The sequence below is a fragment of the Alexandromys fortis genome, unplaced genomic scaffold (assembly GCF_014885135.2).
Source record: "Alexandromys fortis isolate MF-2015 unplaced genomic scaffold, M_Fortis_MF-2015_v1.1 scaffold_21, whole genome shotgun sequence".
In the NCBI taxonomy this organism is placed as follows: domain Eukaryota; kingdom Metazoa; phylum Chordata; class Mammalia; order Rodentia; family Cricetidae; genus Alexandromys; species Alexandromys fortis.
The window spans coordinates 16,110,184-16,132,150 of record NW_026067905.1 but is presented as its reverse complement, the minus strand read 5'-3'; the positions used below and the strand labels follow the sequence as shown (position 1 = coordinate 16,132,150).

General features: G+C 42.1%; 3 protein-coding genes across 3 annotated transcripts in view; 2 read left to right on the top strand and 1 right to left on the bottom strand.

The window, feature by feature from the left end:
• Rgl1 (ral guanine nucleotide dissociation stimulator like 1) overlaps window positions 1-18,236 on the bottom strand; it is a 250,528-nt gene extending 232,292 nt beyond the window's left edge. The window contains exon 1 of the mRNA XM_050135351.1: window positions 17,829-18,236. The gene's annotated coding sequence lies outside the window, so the exon portion shown is untranslated. The remainder of the gene's footprint in view (window positions 1-17,828) is intronic.
• Apobec4 (apolipoprotein B mRNA editing enzyme catalytic polypeptide like 4) lies at window positions 1,376-7,116 on the top strand. Its single transcript, XM_050135356.1, has 2 exons — window positions 1,376-1,586; window positions 5,808-7,116. Exon 2 carries the CDS (start codon window positions 5,838-5,840, stop codon window positions 6,909-6,911), a length of 1,074 nt encoding a protein of 357 aa, XP_049991313.1. The 5' UTR covers window positions 1,376-1,586; window positions 5,808-5,837; the 3' UTR covers window positions 6,912-7,116.
• Window positions 18,237-18,503: 267 nt separating the features above from the next.
• Arpc5 (actin related protein 2/3 complex subunit 5) overlaps window positions 18,504-21,967 on the top strand; it is an 8,060-nt gene continuing 4,596 nt past the window's right edge. Inside the window, exons 1-2 of the mRNA XM_050135370.1 lie at window positions 18,504-18,801; window positions 20,740-20,811. Of these exons, the coding sequence (XP_049991327.1) occupies window positions 18,658-18,801; window positions 20,740-20,811 (216 nt within the window). The 5' untranslated portion in view covers window positions 18,504-18,657. The remainder of the gene's footprint in view (window positions 18,802-20,739; window positions 20,812-21,967) is intronic.

The following is a 21,967-nucleotide window of genomic DNA, read 5'->3' as shown; positions in this document are numbered from 1 at the left end:
AATATTGTATAGTGGGTACCATTTATTAGAGTTAAGCAGAGGATGAGCTATGAGAATCAACTTCCAGTTGTTTGTAAACTCATTCAGTGAGGAGCTGCTTGGAACACAAAAGCAAAAACAAGCAGGGCAAAAGGTAGGGTAGGATGAGGTGCAGCAGCACATGTGCCCAGGACGCCAGGCAGGGAAAGTAACTGGATAGCGCTTGCTGAGGACCGAGGGTGCATCAGAGACCCTCAGAAAGCACAGACCCCTAGGAGCCCATGGCTGAGAGAGGGCTGCTGGCAGTGGCCACCGAAGTCTGACAATGGAAGTATGTCACAAATGACACCAATACAAGAGGCAGAAGGGGCCTCTGGGTGCTGCTCTCCCTGAGGAGTTAGTATAGGTACTAACTCTAATGCTATTAGCAGTAACCAGCAGAAATACACACAAGATCGCCACTTACTCATTCAAGTAGCCTGGGGACGAACAAGGGGGAAAGAATGCAATGGGTCACAATGACCCCTTGTGTCTGAGAGATGCCAAGGGGGTACGCGGAGGCCAGGGAGAAAGTGAAGAAGGATGCGGAGAGAAAGGGCTGCTGCTGCACCAGCAAAGCTTGTCTTGAAATGAAGGAGCCACACACACAAGGAGCAAGTTTCCCAGGGAGCGTCTTAGAGAATTTCCATAACTCATTTAGACAGAATCAAGAACTCCTCTTTGGGGCTAGGGAGACAGCTTAGCAGTTAAAAGCACTTGCTGCTCCTGCAAAAGACCTAGGTTTTGTTCACAGCATCCATATGGAGGCTCACAACGGTGTGTAACTGCAGTTCTAGGAGTTCAAACTCACCCTTCTGGCTTCCTCAGATACTGCATGTACTTGGTACATATAGAAACAAACAGGGCAAAATTCTCATACATATAAAATAAATCTTTTCTTATGTTACAAAAAAAGGGGGGATCCTTTTGTGTAGTGTGGGTCCATTTGTCCAAACTGGCTTTCTTTCCAAAGATGTCAAGTCAGTTTAATGTCACAGAAAGGCAGACCTCTCAAGAAGTGGCCTCTAGCACCTGCACAGATAACAGAACCCCCAAATCTTGTCCACACGGTGAGCCTGCCACAGCTATTCTAGACGTGAGAGAGAGGGCTGAAAAGAGGACCTTAGATTTTATTCTTACAGTCACAGGGAGAAAAAAATTCAACACATTCACTTAAACAGTTAGATTTCGCCCTTCTATGCAGACTGGAATAAGCAAGCAGACATGTATATTTTCATCTTTGGAACAGGTGGTTTGCTATGCAAATAAAGTAATAAGTGTCAGAGCCGTATCCTAGCAGTAGCTACTTTCCAAACGTTACCATGGCACCAATTCAACAGTGTTCTTAGAGGCAGCCACACCTCAGCAAGGACTAACTTGGGCCAGAAAAATTCAAGGAACTAATAAAAACTGCAAAAGAGTCCTGATATGGTATCAGAGGAGATTCTTTATGACACAAATGCCCTCTGAATCTGAAGCAGGGCATGGGACTTCACGGAGGAAACCAAGAAGATGGACCAGTGCCTCCGACACCTGGAGTGTGATCCAAGCCTGGAGACAAAGCCGTGGTAATTATAACAGCTAACATTTGTTTTTAGCTCCAAGCAGATTGTGCACAGATTGGGAAGGGCAAACTCCATTCTCCAATTACTCCAGTGCAAACTGTGCCTCAGCACCAGTCGCTAGAGCCTGGCTGGCTGAAAGGAGAGCAGACCCTCCTCACAGTGTGGTTCGTTTATGTTAAACCGAGGAAATCTGTCCTCCCATGGCCACGGTCCAGGGCCACTCGCCACTGGATGTGAGAGGAAGAATCCTCCAGCAGGCTGGGCTCCCCACATCTCTCGTACTTGCTACCAGCAAATCTGCTCCCCACATGGCAACATACATGCCCCAAGCACAAACAAGGCAGTAGGGGGGAGGACCAAGCAGTGGTAACACAAGTTCAAACCCACTTGGCTTGCAAGCCAGTCATGGCTACTGAGGTAGCCCTGAATAGGAAAGAACAAAGAGACAGATAACAAAAATTATTGATATTAGTAATGTGTAATCAATAACAAATTCATACGATCAATCTTGAGTTCTATAAAAGCTTAACAGAAATGGGGCTCTTTCCTTCAGGCTGGTGAAAGGACAGACAGCTGCCCCTGAAGCCATTAACAAGAACAAAATTCCAGAGCTCACTCGTTTTTATCAAAGCCATCGGTCACCAAAATTGCCTTTCAGATACTAATGCATTGTGTCTGGCTAAGATTGAAACACAGGCAAGAGAGGGGTAGAAATAACCGAATGTTTGAGAAAATACTCAGGAGCTTCCATGTTGCTGCTTCTTTTGTAAAAGAGACTAAAGACCTTAGCCAGGGCAAAGCTATTCCAAGGACTAGGGAACCTTAAAGGGCAGGAATTCTGTTGCACCAGGAAAACACAGTCCTAAAAAGGAAACTAAAGCAAACATCCAGTCCTGCAGATTAAAGTAACTTCAGAGCAGGCCAGGTGTGGCGCAGACCTTACTCCCACTCAGGAAGCAGGTGGACCTCTGCAGGTTCAAAGCCAGCCTGGTCTATACAGCTGGTTTCAGGTCAACCAGAGCTACCTGGTCAACACAAACAAACAAAAACTACAATCCAAAGTCTGTGGTGCCAGAAGGAGTGTTAGCCTTTGGATAACGGTAGCATTAACAAAGCCATACTTCACCCTCAGCTAGCCTGAGGCTTTGAAAATATTTTCCACTCAGGACAAAATTCTCACAGGAAATCCAGAGATTTCATCTGGTCAAATAAAGCAGTGTCAGAGCGTATCTGAACTGTGAAGTCAGATTTCTGGAGAAGGTAAAGTGATATGAAAGCCTGAGACCGTAAGTTTGGATTCCCAAGAGTTATGTATAAAGTCAGACATGGAGGCACACACCCATGAACCCAGAGCTTGGCAGAAGGCAAAAACAGTCAGATCCCTGCGGCTTTCGGGTAGCCAACCCAGCAGAAGGTGGAGAAACATCAAGGTCTAGGCGCAGGGAAAAGACCCTGTCTCTAAACAAATAAATAAGATTAAGGTCAATAAAGAAAAATATATGAAGCCAATCTCTAGCCTTCGTAGGAGCAAGCCAGTTGAGTACACACTGACACACATGTATACACATATAACACAGAGAGAGAAAAATAAACTGAGAAAACATGGCATTAAAATGTTTCCATATGAGACACAATAATAAACGACTAAGCTGTGAAGCCATTAAAGCAAATATATTTTTCACTTTTCAAAGTCTAAGTGAAAAATGCATTTTGATTGAGATGATGAGTTTCCTGTATTTTCTCCTTTACCTGTTTTTTCTGTCTGGGCAGGGTTACATGTAAACAACAAAACAATAACAATAAGCTTCATCTGTGGTGTGTCTGTAATCTCTACCATTCAGGAGGCTAGGCAAGAGGGTTCCGAATTCAAAGCTAGCCTGGGACACACATATTAAGTTCAAGGACAACAGGGACCATTTAATGATACTCTGTATTAAATTTTTTCTTAAGTGGGGCCTGGAATGGTGGTGAATAACTATAATTACAGTACCGGGGAAGCAGAGGTAGGGGGTTCAGGAGTTCAAGGTCATTCTTGGCTACAATAAACTTTAAGGCCACTCAGGGCTACAGGAGATTTTTGTCTCAAACCTTTATCCCCCATAAAACTAGAATCTGAAAAAAGGTTGCGTATAGAGCTCAATGGCAGCACTTCCCCAGTAACATGACCAGTCAATCAATAGATAAGTGCTAGAGAAAGTACTAGGACTTTCCAATCATGCTTAATGAAAAAAGCTTCCCTGAATACAAAAATTAATCACACAGCAAAGACTCGCCATATGAAAATGTAGAATTTGGTGCAATTAAATAACAGCATTGGGGGAATGCTCAAAGTATATTATATGCTTGCATGAAAATGACCTTATGTAACCCTGTGTAAAAGAAGAAAAATAAATTAAAAATAAAACACAAACATAATCAAGAACCTATATAGTTATACACACACACACACACACACACACACACACAAACAAAGACACACACACACATATGCTTTGTTTTTCAACACAGGGTTTTTCTGTGTGGCCCTGGCTGTCCTGGAACTTGCTCTGTAGACCAGGCTGGCTTTAAACAGAGATCTGCCTGCCAGCTCTAAAATATTTTAAAGATTTGTTTATTTCCATTTGGTATACATGTTATGTATGTATGTATGTGTGTGTGTGTGTACCACATGTGTACCTGGTGCCCAAAGAGGCCAGAGGAGGGCATTAAACACCCTGGAACTGGTTTTACAGTTATGAGCCACCATGTGGATGTTAGGACCTGGTAGATCCTAGGTACTCTGGAGAAGCAGTAAGTAACCCTAACCACTGAGAATTCTGAATAAACGACAAACAGAAGATTTGTGATACATAAGAGCTCTTGCAAATCAATAAGAAAAGCATCAGGTATAAATGAAGATAAGGGATCAAGAATAGTTCATGGAAACATAAGACTTATAAACCAATAAGCAAGCGAAATATGCATTCAGGCTTACTAAGAATAGAAAAGGTATACATCACAACAACCAAATGACACCAAGACACACTTCTCAAGTCTGCAAGCCGATAGTGACTGCTGGGACTCAGTAAGATTGGTCTTCCTAGGAAACAACTTGACAAAATCAACCCTAATACTATGACTTAATAATAAGACGAATAAGATGCAGAAACGATTTACTTATAAAAATATTCATCAAGATGCTGTTAATATTTAAAAGATGCAAAACTTGAATTTTATAGTTATACAGTAAAATTCTAAGTAACTATGAATATTGCTTTCTGAAGTAATTTTACTACCAGAGGAAAATTCTATGATACACTACAAGTGAAATAAGGTTATAAATCATGACCTGTAGAATACAGAAGACAGAGAGAGACTGGAAGATCAAACCTATAACCAGTAAATGTAATATAAGTGAACACAAACTGGTGGGCTTTTTCTTTTCTGTATCAGTGCATGCAATTATTCTCTACAAGAAACACATGGTACTTATGCAATAGTTTAAAATGCCTTAAGAACTACATTATAATGCCCTACGTAAAATAATAATAATAATAATTTGAGAAATATTCTTAAAAGAATGGCCATTGCTTAAGGATCTCAACATTTGGGATTGAACACCCTAGGAACCACCACATTCAGAGAAGAGTAAAGGGAAGAAACCACAAACAAAACGAAAGCCTACTTCTTTCTTTGGGTTTTCACAAGCAGGGATCACCAAGATGATATGGGACTTGTACTGTTGCCACTAAGCGCTAATTTTGGTTGAGTCACTCATGTCTGGCACATAGTAAAGCATTTGATATTTATTATATATATATGATATTATTCAATCCCAAGACAACCTTGTGAGTATGTCACATGATCATCTTGGCAGACAGGGAAGCTGTGGCTCCAGAGGCTAAAGGACTTACCAAAGTCCCCTAAGCTGGGAGGCAGAGCAGGTCAGCCCTGAATAGAGATGGTCAAGTTTCTAGTCCTTACTGTTAATACATTTGCTCTACAGACAGGGAATCCATGAAACAGGTAAAGCTGTATTCTGCATTTCTCTTCCGTCTCCCTCACCACCACCTGTCAGAAGCTCAATGAGGAGAAATGAATCTTGAGCCCTGTAATCCACTCATATACCTCACCTTTGTGCCTTATAGCAATGGTGCGACTATGCTGGGAATCTAGGGCTTAGGAAATCTATGCATTCAGTTCTTCCTCTTACCATTTTGTGTCTAACTTCTCTTTCTTGTTTAGCTCTGCAGCTAGAAGACAATAAAATGAGCAATGGAGCCACTGTATGAGGAGTATCTAACACATGGTGGAACCATTGTCAAACCTTATTACTGGCTAAGCTTCTCTTTAGATTGCACCAACTGCCCTTACCACATTCGGACAGGAGAAGAAGCAAGAGTTCCCTACACAGAATTTCAGCAGATCTTTGGATTCCCATGGTCAACATACCCTCAAGCAAAACACCTCACATTTTATGAGCTGAGAAGTTCATTTGGGAACCTGATACAAAAGGGTCATGCTAGCAACTGCACTGGGAATCACAACCACCCAGAATCAATGCTATTTGAGAGGAACGGCTACCTTGACTCAGTCATATCTCATAACAGCAACATCAGACATGTCATTCTGTATTCCAGCCACTCCCCTTGTAATGAGGCTAACCACTGCTGCATCAGAAAAATGTACAACTTCCTGATGATGTGTCCAGATATCACTCTCAGTATTTTCTTCTCTCAGCTCTATCATACCGAGAACCAATTTCCTACCGCGACTTGGAACCGTGAGGCTCTTCGGAGCCTAGCCAGCTTATGGCCCCAAGTCACTTTGAGTCCAATAAGCGGTGGCATTTGGCATTCTATTCTCGACAATTTTGTTAGTGGTGTCTCGGGATCAACAGTTCTCCAGCCTTTCACAGCTGGGAGAATACTGGCTGACAGATACAATGCTTACGAAATAGACTCCATAACGGGAGTCAAGCCTTATTTTATCGATGTTCTTCAGAGCCAGCGAAAAGAGAATCAGAACAGAAAAGTTCAGGCAGCTTTTGAAAATCACCCCTTAAACAATGCTTATCCTGGACAGCCCTTCCTGTGCCAGGACCCCAGGACTCCTGTTCTTTTCATGCTGGTACCTTACAGGGATCTACCACCGATCCATGTGGGTCAAAACGTACAGAAACCCAGGAATGTGCTAAGACACTTGGATATGCCTCGACTGTCATCAGTTGAGGTCAAAGACCTTAGAAAACCTCCCTTGGCCAGGCCAGTGGAGGTGCTGGGAGCCACCAACGGGTCTGGAAGCAACAAAGAGGAAAATGAAGAGAACAAAAAGAAATGGAAGAAATAAACTTTGTTATCAAGCCAAACATTTGCTAAAGGGTTTAGTAGACAGATAAAAAATTTGGACATTCTCCCTTCTAGGTCTAACTGAGACGGGGATAAATTGATGTAATAAAAGTAAAACACCTGATTATCTACTGTAACAACTACTATAAGGATACTATTTTAACATAATCCAAAATGTTGACATAAGCAACTTTGTCTCTTTCTGGAAGTAAAAGTAACAAAATAAATGCTTTTATATTATTATTCTATTATGTGTATGTATATGGTTATTTTGCCTTAATGTATGTCTTATATCATGTAGTGTCCTTGGAGGCCAGAAGAGGACATCAGATCCCAAGACTGGAGTTACAGGTGGTTGTAAGCTGCTATGTGAGTCCTGGGAAGTGAACCATCAGTGCTGTTAACTGCTGAGTCCTCTTCCCAGCCCCAAAATAAATGTTTTGAGACAGAAAAGGAGTGCCTCTACTCTAGCCAACCCACATCATCCTTAAAAAAAAAAAAAAAAGGACATGGATAAAATAACTTCCTGAACTGGTTTCAGCATAAAAATACTCTATAAAATTAGAGGGTACCCAATGTTGCTGACATCAAATGCTGTGTCTGGGTCAAACAGTGATTTTCCATTGATTGTTGATGTAGTCAGAAGATTTTTGAGCAGCCCATAATTTTCTAAAGTGATTCAAAATTGTTTTGTGTGAGTAAAAGCTCTTCTACAAATTGATTACATATTGCTACAAAAATTGATTTTTTTTTGAAACCTAGCCAGCTATTCAGTTTGATCTTTCTGACTCAGAGTTCTCCCTCCTGAGATTATAAAGCAAGGTGATGTGTGAGAGTCGTCACAGACAACCTCCATCATGTACCATACCAAACTCCACACCACTCTTGATGACTCCTAAGGTTATTTCCTTAGCTCATCAAGATAGCAATTTCCTGTAGGGTGCTCTGAATCAATCAAGTTTTCTCTCTGTCTCTGTCTCTCTCTCTCTTTCTCTGTCTCCTTCTCCCTGGTGTGGGGTTCCCCTCTGTTTGATATGAATATGTTTTATTACCACTGGTTAATAAATAAGCTACTTTGGCCTATGGCAGGGCAGAACGGAAGTAGGCGGGGGGGGGGGTAGAGAACTAAACTGAATTCAAGAATGAAGAAGGTGGTGTCAGGGTGACACCATGTAGCTGCCAAAGGAGAAAGAAACCAAGACTTACCAACAGGCCACAACCTAGTGGTGATACATAGAGCAATAGAAATGGGTTAATTTAAGATGTAAGAGCTAGCTAGGAATATGCTTAAGCTATTGGCCAAAAAGTATTGCAATTAATATAGGTTTTGTGTGATTATCTGGGTCTTGGTGGCCCGGAAGTAAAAGCGCAGTCTCAATCTACATCTCCCTCCCTCCTTCCCTCTCACCCTCCCTCCCTCCTTCCCTCTCACCCTCCCTCCCTCCTTCCCTATCACCCTCCCTCCCTCCTTCCCTATCACCCTCCCTCCCTCCTTCCCTCTCTCCTTCCCTCTGACTCTTTCTCCCACCTTCTCTTTCTCCCGTGATATATAACATAATATCCACTCAAAATGTAGGTAGCACAGTTGACTTTCCATCTCAATAAATTCACCAATCATTTATTCCACAACATCCCTTATCCATTCCGGACAGGTGCCTGCTGAGCTACCCACCCTCCATGGGATAGCTTTGGTTGTATGTTACTATTATCCCTCTTCTATTAAAGCTCCCCAATGCAAAATGTAAGTACATTCCTTTTTTTCTGACCTCTTCTTCTCTGCCAATATATATTTGTACCTTCTCTTAAATTCTTCAAAATGTGCTTCTTTTAAGAACTTTTCTTTGATTAACCCTTTTGAGTCACTTAAATAAAATCACTTGCTTATTAAAATCCACATTTGCTGCTCCATTTCTCCCATGGAGATATGTAAATACATACTATAGAAAAAGTGGATTCAAATGCAAATTTCTATTACATTTTCATGTATAGAGTCAAGACTGACTCTATAAAATCTCTATATAAAGTCATGCTACCCTAATAAGGTAATATGCTAATATTAACATTAAATCCCATAACATTGCATGTGGAGGAAGGAGGAGATAAGAAAGAAAAAAAATGTCTTAGGAATAGAAATTTAAATTGTGATTAAAATAAACATGAATAATTTTTTTTTAAATTATATATTTAGCCTGCAGATTTTGATCAAGGTAATTGAATATAATTTTACTATGGGTATACAGTGATTGTTATTTAAAAATATGTGTTGACATTTATCATTAAATTATGAAATCCTATGTTCACAAATTGGAATGTTATGTTTGAGGAAAAAAGACACTAACATAACAAATTTGGAATTTCTGATTATTATAAGAATAGCACCAGGGGGCTGGAGAGATGGCTCAGCGGTTAAGAGCATTGCCTGCTCTTCCAAAGGTCCTGAGTTCAATTCCCAGCAACCACATGGGTGCTCACAACCATCTGTAATAAGGTCTGGTGCCCTCTTCTGGCCTGTAGGAATACATGTAGACAAAATATTATATACATAATAAATAAATAAATATTTAAAAAAAAAGAATAGCACCAGGGGCTGAGAGTCTACTTCCATAGCATATGCCTAACACTACAAGACCCTGAATTTGATTCACTAGAACCTCTTCTGCCAAATTAAAAAGATAGAATCACTGCCATAAAACCAACCTTCGAAGTGGTGAAGTAGACCACAACATCCATCAGGTTACTGAGTGTCTGAAATCTAGGAACTTGAGTTTCAAATATGAATTTGGATTTCTATGGTGTATAACAAAAGGAAATTTGACAGAACCAGAAGAAAGAGAAGTGCCCTTGATCAGTACATTTTCTTACTAATTAGATAAGCCTGCGTCTTGTGGTTTTACTGCTGTGAAGAGACACCTAACCACAGCCACTCTTAGAAAAGGAAACATTGCACTGAAGTGCCTCACAGTTTCAGAGCTTTAGTCCAGTACCATCATGACGGGAGCATGGCAGAGTGCGGGCAGATGCCGTGCTAGCTACATCCTGGCCAGAAGGCAGAAGGAAGTCGACTCACACTGAGTGGAAACCTGAGCATAGGAAACCTCATAGCCTGCCTGACAGTGGCACACTTCCTCCAACAATGCCATACCCACTCCACCAAAAAGCCACACCTCCTAACAGTACCGTTCCCTGAGATTATGGGGTCCAGTTATTTAAACAACCACAGCCTTATGAATGACAGGCCACAAGTCCAAACCAATACAATAAAGCCTCAGAGAAGAAAATGGATGCCCTTAGACACATGTGGGCTACAAAGTGAGACCTTTCAAAACAGAAAACTAAGTGATCCTTTACCTAGAAGAGCAGGAGTAAGCGCAGGGATGATCTTGAACTCCTGATCTCCCACCTCTACCTCCCAAGCACTGGGATTAAGACATGCACCACCACGCCCCAATTTATCAGGTATTCAGGGTTGAATCAGGGCCTCGTGCTTGCTAGGCAAGCATTCTCTGAACTGAGTAAGACCCCTGAGGTAGCTCATTTTAAGGAACTTTTGAGCTCCACCTTCTTTAAGAAAACATGCAAAGAGTGGACTCCACACAGTGCCGTGTCTCAGCCACTCACCACACAGTGGGCTCCTGGACGTGCATGGCTGGCCTGAGATGGAGAGAGAGGGTTTAGATGGTCTGGCTCTCTTCAGAAAAATGGCAATGGTGATTTTTAAAAATATCCCTACCAGTCAGGCATGGTGACTCAAGAGGCAGAGGCAGGTGGATCTTTGTGAGGTCAAGGTCAGCCTGGTCTACACAGAGAGTTCTAGCATAGCCAGGGCTACATAGACTCTGTCTCAGAAAAAAAAATACATCACTTCCACCAAATATTCCAAATAAATAAAATATAAGTCAACATATTAAATCAGTGACACATCTGAAAAAGGACATGGGGTATGACCCAAGAAACCAGTAATGGTGACTAGAAAGACTCTACCTTCAGTCTGGTTCAGAGTCTGACCCTCAGCTCAGGAGGCCCAAATTACCTATGCAATCAATATGCAAAGAATAGGTTTAGGTTGGGGGTCAACAGATTTACAAAGCTCCCAAGAGAAAGACAGCTGATAAATTGATTTCCAGCGGGACTGACATCTGGATATACACACAATTAAATCACAGTCTTCCCTTGTCTATTTATTGTAATCAGAAACTTGCTGGATTTGAATGAGAATTCAAGCAGTTGATTGCATGAGTTAAATGTCTGTGCTATCTGATTCTGCACTCATATGAAAAAAAGGCATCTGTCCTTTGGGATGAAAATATAAGGTATGTGGAAGAGCGGCTGTCTTCTGAGTGTATGGGTAGATAAGGTCTGTGAGAGACAACACAAAGTCTGTAGCCAACTCCTGTGTGTCGAGCATATTGATTTACTATTGACATTTGTTGATGATGATGTTGTTTGAGACAAGTTCTCACTCTGTGACCCAGGCTATCCTAGTAGTGACTATGTAGCTCCAGCTCAAGGCAATCTTCCTGCATCAGCCTCCTGAACGTGATATTACAGGTATGAGGTACCACACCCAGTTTTCTTAATATTCAATAAGTTTTATCGAGTTACAGCCTAACCCTACTGACCTCATCTGAGAATAAATCTTATTTCTTTACATTTCTGCTACATACCTTGACTTCAAGTGGGTGCATATGAGCCTCAGCCTTTAACAAGTGAGCTATCTTCCTAGACCCCTGCAATGCATATTTTTCGACTCAATACATATAGTGTAGAGTGTAATCCTATTCATCTCATTTCCAAGGCTCTAAGGAAAGTCACATAGTAACTCACACTAATTAATACTATTACTATCCAACATTTACTGAGAATTGTATGTCAGGTATTTTAAGCACTTACATATTAACTCATTCCATCCCTCCAATAATCCTATGAAGCACATGTTATTATGATACCTGCAAAGACGGTACCATAGAGAACTTGTGATAGACTGAGCTGAGAGTCAGGTCCATGTTCTGTTCTTCAGCACTTCTCTAACAGCACGTGATGTCTGGGAAACCCAGCGACCATCAGCACCTCCTTGTGACTTCTCAGTCATTCTGCTCAAACTATACTGCCAGGAGGCATCTTTTAGACCTGGGAAGCCAAGGGCCCTGCATGGTCGAGGATGGGGAATCTCAGGTGGTTCTAGACAGCAGACCTTAGGCTTCTGACCCACCCCACTGCCCTTCAACCATCACCACACACCAAACATAGACCCAGGATTGTCTGATTTGTGCTCTACCAAATAGTAGATCCAAGGAAATGGAATGTAAACTCATTTTACTTAAAATTTGTTAATATTAAAAGCACCTGTTTTCTAAAAATGAAAGAGCAGAGCTACAATGTAGGTGCACTTCATGTACACCTCTAAGAACTTAAAGACTTGAAGCATTTATGAACCCATGTTTACAGTAACATATTACCCCAAAGCTATAAGAAAATAAACCAAGAGTCCCTTGACACATGAGTGGGTAAAGAAAATGTGGTATTTGTTATGTAAAAGGGAACCTTGGGGCTAGAGAGATTGCCCAGTTATTAAGAGCACTGGTTGTTCATACCATACAGAGGACCCAAGTTCAATTCCCAGCACCCACGTGGCAGCTCACAACCATCTGTAACTCCAGCTCCTGGGAAATGAATATTTGTCAGGTGCTGGAGGCAGGAGAAAGTGGGTTGTTACAGTTTCTCATTTTTTAAAAATATTTATTTATTATGCATACAATATTCTGTTTTGTGTATATGTCTGCAGGCCAGAAGAGGGCACCAGACCTCATTACAGATGGTTGTGAGCCACCATGTGGTTGCCGGGAATTGAACTCAGGACCTTTGGAAGAGCAGGCAATGCTCTTAACCACTGAGCCATCTCTCCAGCCCCTGTTACAGTTGAATGGGTCTAGAGGTTCAGTTCTGTAAATGATGAATGGTGGTTAAGATATGACAGTGTGAATGCCTGATACCAAATACCTGTGCATTTCAAAAGAGCTATGATGGCAAACTGTGAGTGTGTGCGCGAGGGAGTTATACCTGTATGTAGGTGTGTTGGTGTATATGTGTGCTTGTGTGTGCAGGCACACATGAAGGACCACTGCATGCATATGTGTACAATGCAGACGGAGGCCAGAGGTCAGTCTCAGGTGTCATTCCTCAATCTCTATCCATGTACATTATTTTGAATGTTTAAGTTCTACTTGTTAAAAGATTTTAATTTTGTGTAGATGTGTGTGGTACACGCATGAGTGCTGATGGCATGAGAGATCAGAGGTGTCAGATCTCCTGGAGCTAGAGTTACAAGTGGTTCTGAGCTACCCCACTTAGAACCAAAGTTAGGTCCTCTATGAAAGAGATAAGCACTCTTCTGAGCCATCTCTCTAGCCCTGCCTCTGCTGTGAGATGAGGTGAATAGAGCCTCTCACTAGCTTGTGCTCACGGATTTGGCTACACTGGCTGACTCACAAGCCCCAGAAATCTGCCTGTCTCATCACCCTAGCCCAGGGAACTTACAAGCACACTCTATTATGCCCAGATCTTTACATGGGTTTTGGGTATTGAACTCGCCCCTCTTGCTTGCAAGGCAAGCCCTTTACTGACTGAGCTATCTCCCTAGCCTGGAATTTATTTTCTATAATAAAGATGTGTTGCTAGTACTTTTGATAAATTAAAAGAGAAAAGGATTGATTTTTTTAATACTTTGTTTATACAGTAAATAGTAAGAATGTTGGGGGACAAAGGCCTCTTTGCCCAGAGATCACTAGCGACACTGTGGACATAAAATACCTGTTTCCTGGCACAGAAAGCTGGGAGTGAATATTGTTAATGACCTAATGGCTTTTTGCTCTCTCTGGTAGCAGATCCCACCCACCTTTTGCTATAAAGGAAATTATCACCCAAATGTCCCAGAATGTTTTATTTTGGTTTGGTTTGGTTTGGATTTTTGAGTCAGGGTTTCTCTGTAGCTTGGGAGCCTGTCCTGGAACTCGCTCTGTAAACCAGATTGGTCTCAAACTCACAGAGCTGCACCTGTCTCTGCCTCCTAAGTGGTGCTGGGATTAAAGGTGTGTGACACCACCACCGGGCACGCCCCCCAAATGTTTATCCCAGACTCTCCGTCTCTAGTTCCCACTCACAGAACCCACCCTTTGGGTGGACATCGAATGTAGTAGTAGACAGCCTGCTGACCTCCATGCCATCTCAGTCAGACACCACACTAGATCATCTTTATATACATGGGGGCAGACGATGCACACATGCGACCAAAGGTGTGCACAGATTCTAGAAGAGGAGTCAAATACCCTGGAGCTGGTGGGGTGTGAGACACCGGATGTGAGAGCTGGGAACCAGACTTGGATCCTCTGCAGAAATAATGCATACTCCTAACTGCTCCACCATCTCCCCAACCCCAACAAAGTACTGTAAAATCCATATATCATCATAAATACTTAATATGTCATTCACCACAATAATTACAAAGCAAGGTTTGTCCTTTTGAAACTAGTTTACTTCTCTGGAAGACAAGGGTCTTTCTGGGGAAATGGTTCCGTTGATAAAGTGCTTGGTGCCAGAGCATGAGGATGTGGATTTAGATTCCCAGTACCCGCACAGAAGCTAGGGGTAGAAGCATGTGCCTATAATCCCAGCTCCAGGGAGGCAGAGACAAAAGAATCCCTGTGATTTACTGGCTAGACAGTCTTGCAGAATTGGTGAACTTCAGGTTCGTAAAAGACCCTGTCTCAAAAATAAATAAAACAAGTGGAGAGGAATAGAGGAAGACACCCAACAATGACCTCTGACCTCCCACATGTACACACATATGCAAGCATCCCTATACTCATGAATATACACACACCTGAGTACTTGGTAATTAGTTAAAAATCTTTTATGTACTAATATATAAAGGTTCCACAATTAAATCACTAAATTTTCTGCTGAACTTCACTGTATAATCATAAAAACATGTAAAACTAGAACTAATCACTAAGAAAACACTTAGAATTTTGAGGGGTATGGTTTCCTCATAATACAAGCTGATTTGTGTATTAGTAAGAGCATTAAACTACAGCATAGTTTATGGAAAACATGCTAAAAACTTTATACTGTAGTGGTTATGTTGAGAACAACAGTATTAATCTATCATTACCAGAACTGAAATTCATTTATTTTATATTGTAGTAAAAGCTTGACATATTTGATTAACAAGTTTACTTTGGATTTTGAGGTACTAGGGATTACACCCAAAGCATCATATATACCAAGTAGGTGTAAGCGCCCTACCACTGAGCTATAGCTTCCTTTAAATGTTCATTTTTCACTTCAAATAATAAAAAACAATAGTGTTGTGCTCCAGGGCTCCATGAATTTTTTTAAAACAAAAAAAGTTAGTGGCAAGAGTTTGTGAGAAAAAAGCCCAGAGAAGGTAGAGTACTTGGCTTAAGATATCTAAAAATGACCTCCTAAGACAACTTCGGGTCCTTGGCCTTTTCTTCTTAACATACATGAGGATGGAGGATACACGCACACATACAAACACCTACACAAGCCACAGTGCACACGTGCATTTTCTAGTTGGTCCTCTCGTGTCACCATGTGGGACCCATGAACTCAGCTTGTCACAGCAAGGGTCTTACCAGATGCACTAGCTCACTGGCCCTGATCCTTGGCTCTTTGCAACATCACAGAAATAAGAAGCTACAAACGCAGCAGTAAACCTCAGGAGATTAAGATTCAGTCTTGTTGAATGTTGAGGACAACCTAGTTGTTTCTATAATAAATACATCTGAAGCCAAGCAAATCCTTTATATGAGAGGAAAGCAATCATTTGAAAAACCCAAAGAGAATAAAATTACCTAAGATGATCAAGTATCATAGGTTACAGTAAAAATTTAGACTTTATAAGAAAGTAAAATACTGTGCCTTTTTCAATTAAGATAAATTAAAAACAAGTTTCTTCAGAGACAAACATTTCCTTTATATCTTGTAAAGAGTCAAATATTGACCAATGAGAGGTAAGAAAGTAAACTAAAATACTCAATTTTAAGTGTTTTTTGTAATTAATTTATGAGATCGTTAATAGACTAGTTAGCAGTATTGACTACCACATCCTAGGCACTTTGTTCATTATGAAACACAACTTAAAAAAAAAACAGAAAACAAAACAAACAATTTTAAAAAGAAACACTGTCGGATTTAACACAATCCACACACAGACCAAAATTCAGCCATCAAGATAATTACATCCTTGAACAACTGATGTTTTTATTCCTCACTGTTCCATTAGGTTGATTTCTACCCCAGGATTCTGCCCCAGTTCTAAAATAAGAGAACAAAAAATTATCCAAATAAGACAAAAGGAAAAATAAGACTTGAGATGAGGGCTGTGTTAGCTTTTGAATCTGTGTTTCCATTCGCACTCAACAGTGCATCCAATGTTTAATTTTCTCTTCAAAGAAAATCTCGATTTAGAAGAACAAAAAGTACAGAGAGATTTAACATCTAAAAGAGCATGCTGTGTAGCTTTTAAGCAAGTTACACAATTGAAACAGAAAAAAATATTTAAACAAATCTTTATTCTAAGTTACATAATGCCATAATCATAATAATGATCTTATACTTCAGCAAATGCTTTAAAAATAAGTATTTCTGGCAGGTAGAAATTTTTCCTTTGCTGTCGTAAGACAGGAGAGTTTTTACGAGCTCACAATGAGAATGTTAATCAAGGAAATGTCACTTCTATCAACCTAATGATATAGATGGGGATGCCACATCACTTCTCCACAAGGAAAAGGGATGGGTTTCACTTACAGTGTCCCAGTTCTCTCTACATGAGCACATACACATATACGTACATGTGTGTACGCCTACATTCAACAAATGTTTGATCCTGAGATCTCTTGACTGATTCCCTATTGTCACTGTGATTCTCAACTGTATTGACTTTTATATTTTACTAATTCATCAAGCATGTACTGACTACCTTCTGAATAACTAATTATTGTTCATAAAAAGAAAGATAAATAAGAAAAATTAGACTCTACCCTTCAGAATCTTGGGATCCCTTTCAACGGTGAGATAAAACACGACATATTATCATCAGGTAATTTATGAAGCTAGTTCTACAAAACCAATGATTCATTGCACATATATGCAGAATTTTGGAGTCCTTTTAAAGCATTTCTGCATATTGAATCCTGGGGACATTCTTGTGAAGTATACATTAGCCCAATTTTAGCAATAAGAAATCCAAGGGTTCCAAATTTTAAGCAACGTGCCTCAATCACGCAGATTGTGAGGCAGAAAGTCGAGACTTCAGCCACTGTCTTCTAATCCCAAACCCACTGCTCCTTTCAATACAGCACAGCAAACGAGGGATGGGTAGAACTCAACAGGACCGTATAATCTCATACTTTAGCAAATGACTTTAAAAATAAGTATCCAACCTTCTGTTATATATGAAACCAGGTAGACCTGCTTCCAAGCAGGGCACAGACAAACGCCCGAGTTAATTTTATTCTGTAAATACTTGTATGTACAACAGTATAATACACAAAGCACAGCTATTATTCCTTAATCTTGGTGCCTCAGCCTCCTTAGTAAAAGCTCTGATCTCTCAAACGGAGATACAGAATAAAATAAATTGACGGGCTCCCAGGAATCTTAAACCACAAATATCAACCTTGAAAGTCCAGTTCCTATTAATCCTTGTACATGTTGTTTTCCTTCAGCACTGAAGAGCCTAACTCGCCCACCTTCTTCTGGCCTCTTGCTCCAAATAACTACTTATTTTAAGATGTGATGACTGATTCTACAAAATGCTACAAGTTTGCCCCAATTTCGCCACCCGTCCCCAGCTCCGGCCCAAGCATCTTTCCCTCCCTCCGGATGGAGAGAATACCTAGTTCAGATTCTGCAGGTCCGGCCTCGGTGCTGTCCCACAGCACTGACAGGTGAGAAGTGACCTCTCGACTCCGTCCTTGGGGACCTCCCGCCGACAGCGCAGCGGGATCCCAAACCCGGGAAGAGGCTCTCAACTCGGGAACGCTGTCTCTGGCGACGCTCGGTCCGAAGGGAGGGCTCCGGTCACTAGTTCTGAGCTGGGCGCCCAGCCTGGCATCACTTCGCCTCATACTCCTGCTGACTGCAGGGGGACTAGATCCTGCAGCCAGTCCATCCCACCGCACGAACGAGTCCAGTCACCCAGACCTCACATCGGACCCCAACAACGAACCTCAGGCACCGACAGCGGCGGCGGCAGCAGTAGGCCAGGCCACGCGCCCCAGGTGCCCATCGCCTCCAACCCTAGACCCCCCGCAAAGCTGGACCGCAGAAAAGCGTTTCTATGGGAACCTCTCGGGTATCACGTGAGGCTCCCCAACGGCCAATCGCGTCTCCGCGCCGCCTCACCCAGCTTTCTAGCCGCCCACCGCCCCCGCCTCCTTCGCCGGCCCCGCCCCTTTCCTGCAGCGGGTCCGCGCGTGCGCGGTGCGTCCGGCGCGCTCCCGGGCCGACGCGCGCTCCCCGGGGGATACGGGGGCGGGGCGGGGGCTGAAGTGGCGCTGGCGGCTGAGAAGGAAGCGGCGCCCGGCTAGCGCGCAGGCCCAGAAGCGAGCAAGCGGCGGCTGCCGGCGACGCCCCAGAGCGGAAGAGGGAAGTGAGTAGCGCCGGGCTGGGCTCGCGAAAGGCGAAGAGGCACCGCGAAGGGGAGGCCAGCGTCGCGATCCGGGATGTCGAAGAACACGGTGTCGTCGGCCCGCTTCCGGAAGGTGGACGTGGACGAATATGATGAGAACAAGTTCGTGGACGAGGAGGACGGCGGCGATGGCCAAGCCGGGCCCGACGAGGGCGAGGTGGACTCATGCCTGCGACAATATCCTTGCTCTCGCGGCGCTCGGGGGCCGTGGGGACGCGTGCCACGCGGCGGGCTGCGCCTGGCTCTGGGTGGGGATGGAGGGCAGGAGCTCCCGGGGCCAGCAGGCCGCCTGCACCCCGCGGCCGCGCTCGCGAACTTGCGGGCGCCCGGATTCCTCAGGTGCGCCGCCCCAGCGGCCGCGCCCTCGCCGGGGACCGGCCGGCGCCCTAGTGGGCACCTGAGCTCCAGAAATTCCTGCCTGGTGGGGACACGGGCGTCCCGCTTTTCTGTCGTTGGTTTGGTTTTGCTGAGCGGTGAGATAGTTAATTCCTAGCCGGGAGGGATGGAGCGGTTCACAGATTGAGACCCTCCGTGCATTCAGCCCAGGGGCCTCATCATCATCATCACTGTTAGAGAAGAGGATTGGGGGCGGTTGGACATAATTCATTAATAGGGCGAAGGGGGTTTCCGTCTTCAGAATTCCCAGTTAAAGCTTGGAGCCTTCTACCTGCCCAGAAAAAGCCAGTAGAGAAAGGATAGGGATGCGTGTGGAGAATCCCTGGAAATATTTAGGATGAACCCCAATGACTAAAACAGAGGATGAGTCAGTTCTATAAATCAAAATCGTTTTTCTGAAATTGTTTCCACTCTAGTTAAAATATGGCTGTCAGTTCCTGATTCTTTGGTTTGCATATCTGAATATTCATGAGCCTGAAATTAATTTGCATCGATCTCTTAGAAAAATAGAAATGTTGCAAAGACCCAAATTATAGCCTTAGAAAAATTGCATCCATTAAGTCCGTTCATACCGCTTTCCTCATCAGTTTTCTTTTTTTTTTTCTCATCAGTTTTCTACTAGACATAACGAAGAACTAAATATGTGAACAAATATTTAGTGATAACTGCAGCATTGAGCATACATACGCCGTATACGTTTAACTTTCATTGCCACAACTTTCACATAAGTTGCTCCTAATTTGATTATTTAAATACTTGGGCTTTTTTTTTTCTTAAAAAAATGTTCTTTAGGAACCCATGCATCCTTCCCTACTATTATTATAGATAATTTTCTATAGACATGGTGAGCATTATTCTTTATTTTAAAAAAAATCTTTATGGTGGATAGATGATATTTTATTAAACTAGTGATGTGTTTTAGTTAATTTCTGGTGACTCCTACTTCCGTGTCCATTATCAGTTGAATCTACCTTTCCATCAATCCTTCTTAAAATACGAAGCTACTGTTTCTCATTATAACTAGGAGAGACAGCCCTGGTTGGGGAGGAACAAGTGATTCTGTGGTTTTCCTTTTAGGGAAATAACTGTCTGTTCTGACAGTGTGATTGGCCTTCCGTTTCCCATGCTTGCTAACTCATTAGTGCTTTGAGACTGAATTAGGTTTGGATGGTCCAGCCCAGTTCACTTAACCTGTAGGGAGAAAAGTAAGCTGCCACCTACAGGTCGTGTGGTTTATTACAGCGTCCCTAGCCCTGCTCATCAATATTAAGCTGTTGCCTGTTCCGCTCTGATTGCCAGAGTCATCAGCCAGCATTTCATTTGATATCCAGTGTGCTTTTAGTATAAAGTTTGGGTTCCTTCCCGGTAAGACTCACGCACAAACAAGATGGTGTCCTTTGTTGATGGGCTGCTTCAATTGGTGACCTATCATTCTGATGGCATATTTTAAGATTTCCTGCATACCTATCCAGACAATTGTACGTATTTCACTACAAAGTGTAATCTGTTTGGTAGGACCAAGGTCAAAATAATTTTTTTCTTTAAAAAAAAAATTCCTATAGTCTCTTAATTGATTTTAGCGTCTGATTGACATAGTAGAAACAAACGAATGTAGTCTACAATAGTAAACATAAGGGCCACAGCAATTTTTGTTACTATTCAGAAAGTCAAGTCTTAAGAACCCGTCCCCTTTGCTGTTATCCCCTTAACTGTCAATACAGGAAACATGACAGCCGCGCTGCAGGCAGCTCTGAAAAACCCCCCTATCAACACGAAGAGTCAGGCCGTGAAGGTGAGTTGTAGCCACAGCCTCAGTCTCTGCGCTGCCCCACTGTTCTCGAAATCCTTGACACGAGACTTTACAACTGACCTTTTTGTTTTGGTTTTGTTGGGGTTTTTTTGTTTGTTTGTTTGCTTGTTTTTGTTGGTTTTTTTGTTTTTGAGATTGGGTCTAGGTATATAACCTGGCTGGTCTGGAACTCAGAGATGTCCTGCCTCCACTAGGATTAAAGGCATATGCCATCACAGCCAGTTTCCAAAGAGGAAACTCTTGATAAGTAAAAACACCCTATGAAAAATAGCACTGAAATATAGAGTTAAACTAATGCTGTGTGGAACAGAGTCCACTTAAAGGAGGGAGACATCGGTTCTGCTAATTATGTTAGTACTAAATATTATAGAAGACAAAGGTGTGAGAGCATAAAAAGATGACCACCATGCTGTCACTTGGGTCAGTTATCGCCTGCTGTACTTAAGAGCTTCTACAAGGGTTTGTATTCTTGGAGAGAGAGAGAGAGAGAGAGAGAGAGAGAGAGAGAGAGAGAGAGAGAGAGAATCTTACAGTTAACTGTATAGCAATATGCACAAATTTCTTTCCTTAGCAATAAGATTACTTCTAAAGCATTTTAACTGCAATATACTGTTGTGCGACATTTTATATACCCCCAATTCCTTTTGTTGTATATTAGATTGTCTAGTTTGTCCTGCTAAAATGAATAATAAGATAAATCTATCTTACTTAGTTCTGTCAGTAAAATTCCCAAAGACAAACGCTAGGTCAAAAAACACAGTTTTAAGACTTTTGCTACACAAAGGGTTGCCCAGTCCCTTAAAAGAACTTTGCAGCTTGCACCCTGCATCTGTCCTCTGCTGATTCCTAAAGAACTACTTCGTTGTTTATTGTTTGAAGTGCAGGCTTACCACAGCCCTGTGGTCCATAGGCCTACATCCCAGGACCTCAAGAACTTGAATGGATTAGTAGTATAGATAAACATAGGAATTATCAAGGCAACAAAGCTTTGTATGGGGTAAATTTTTTTTGCTTTTTAAAAGTTGTTAGGAACATCATTAAAATTTTCGTTATATCCCTTAATGTGTTTTTGTTGTTGCTTTGTTTTGTTTTTTTATTTATTTTTGTTTTTTTGTGTGTGGTTTTTTTTTTTTTTTTT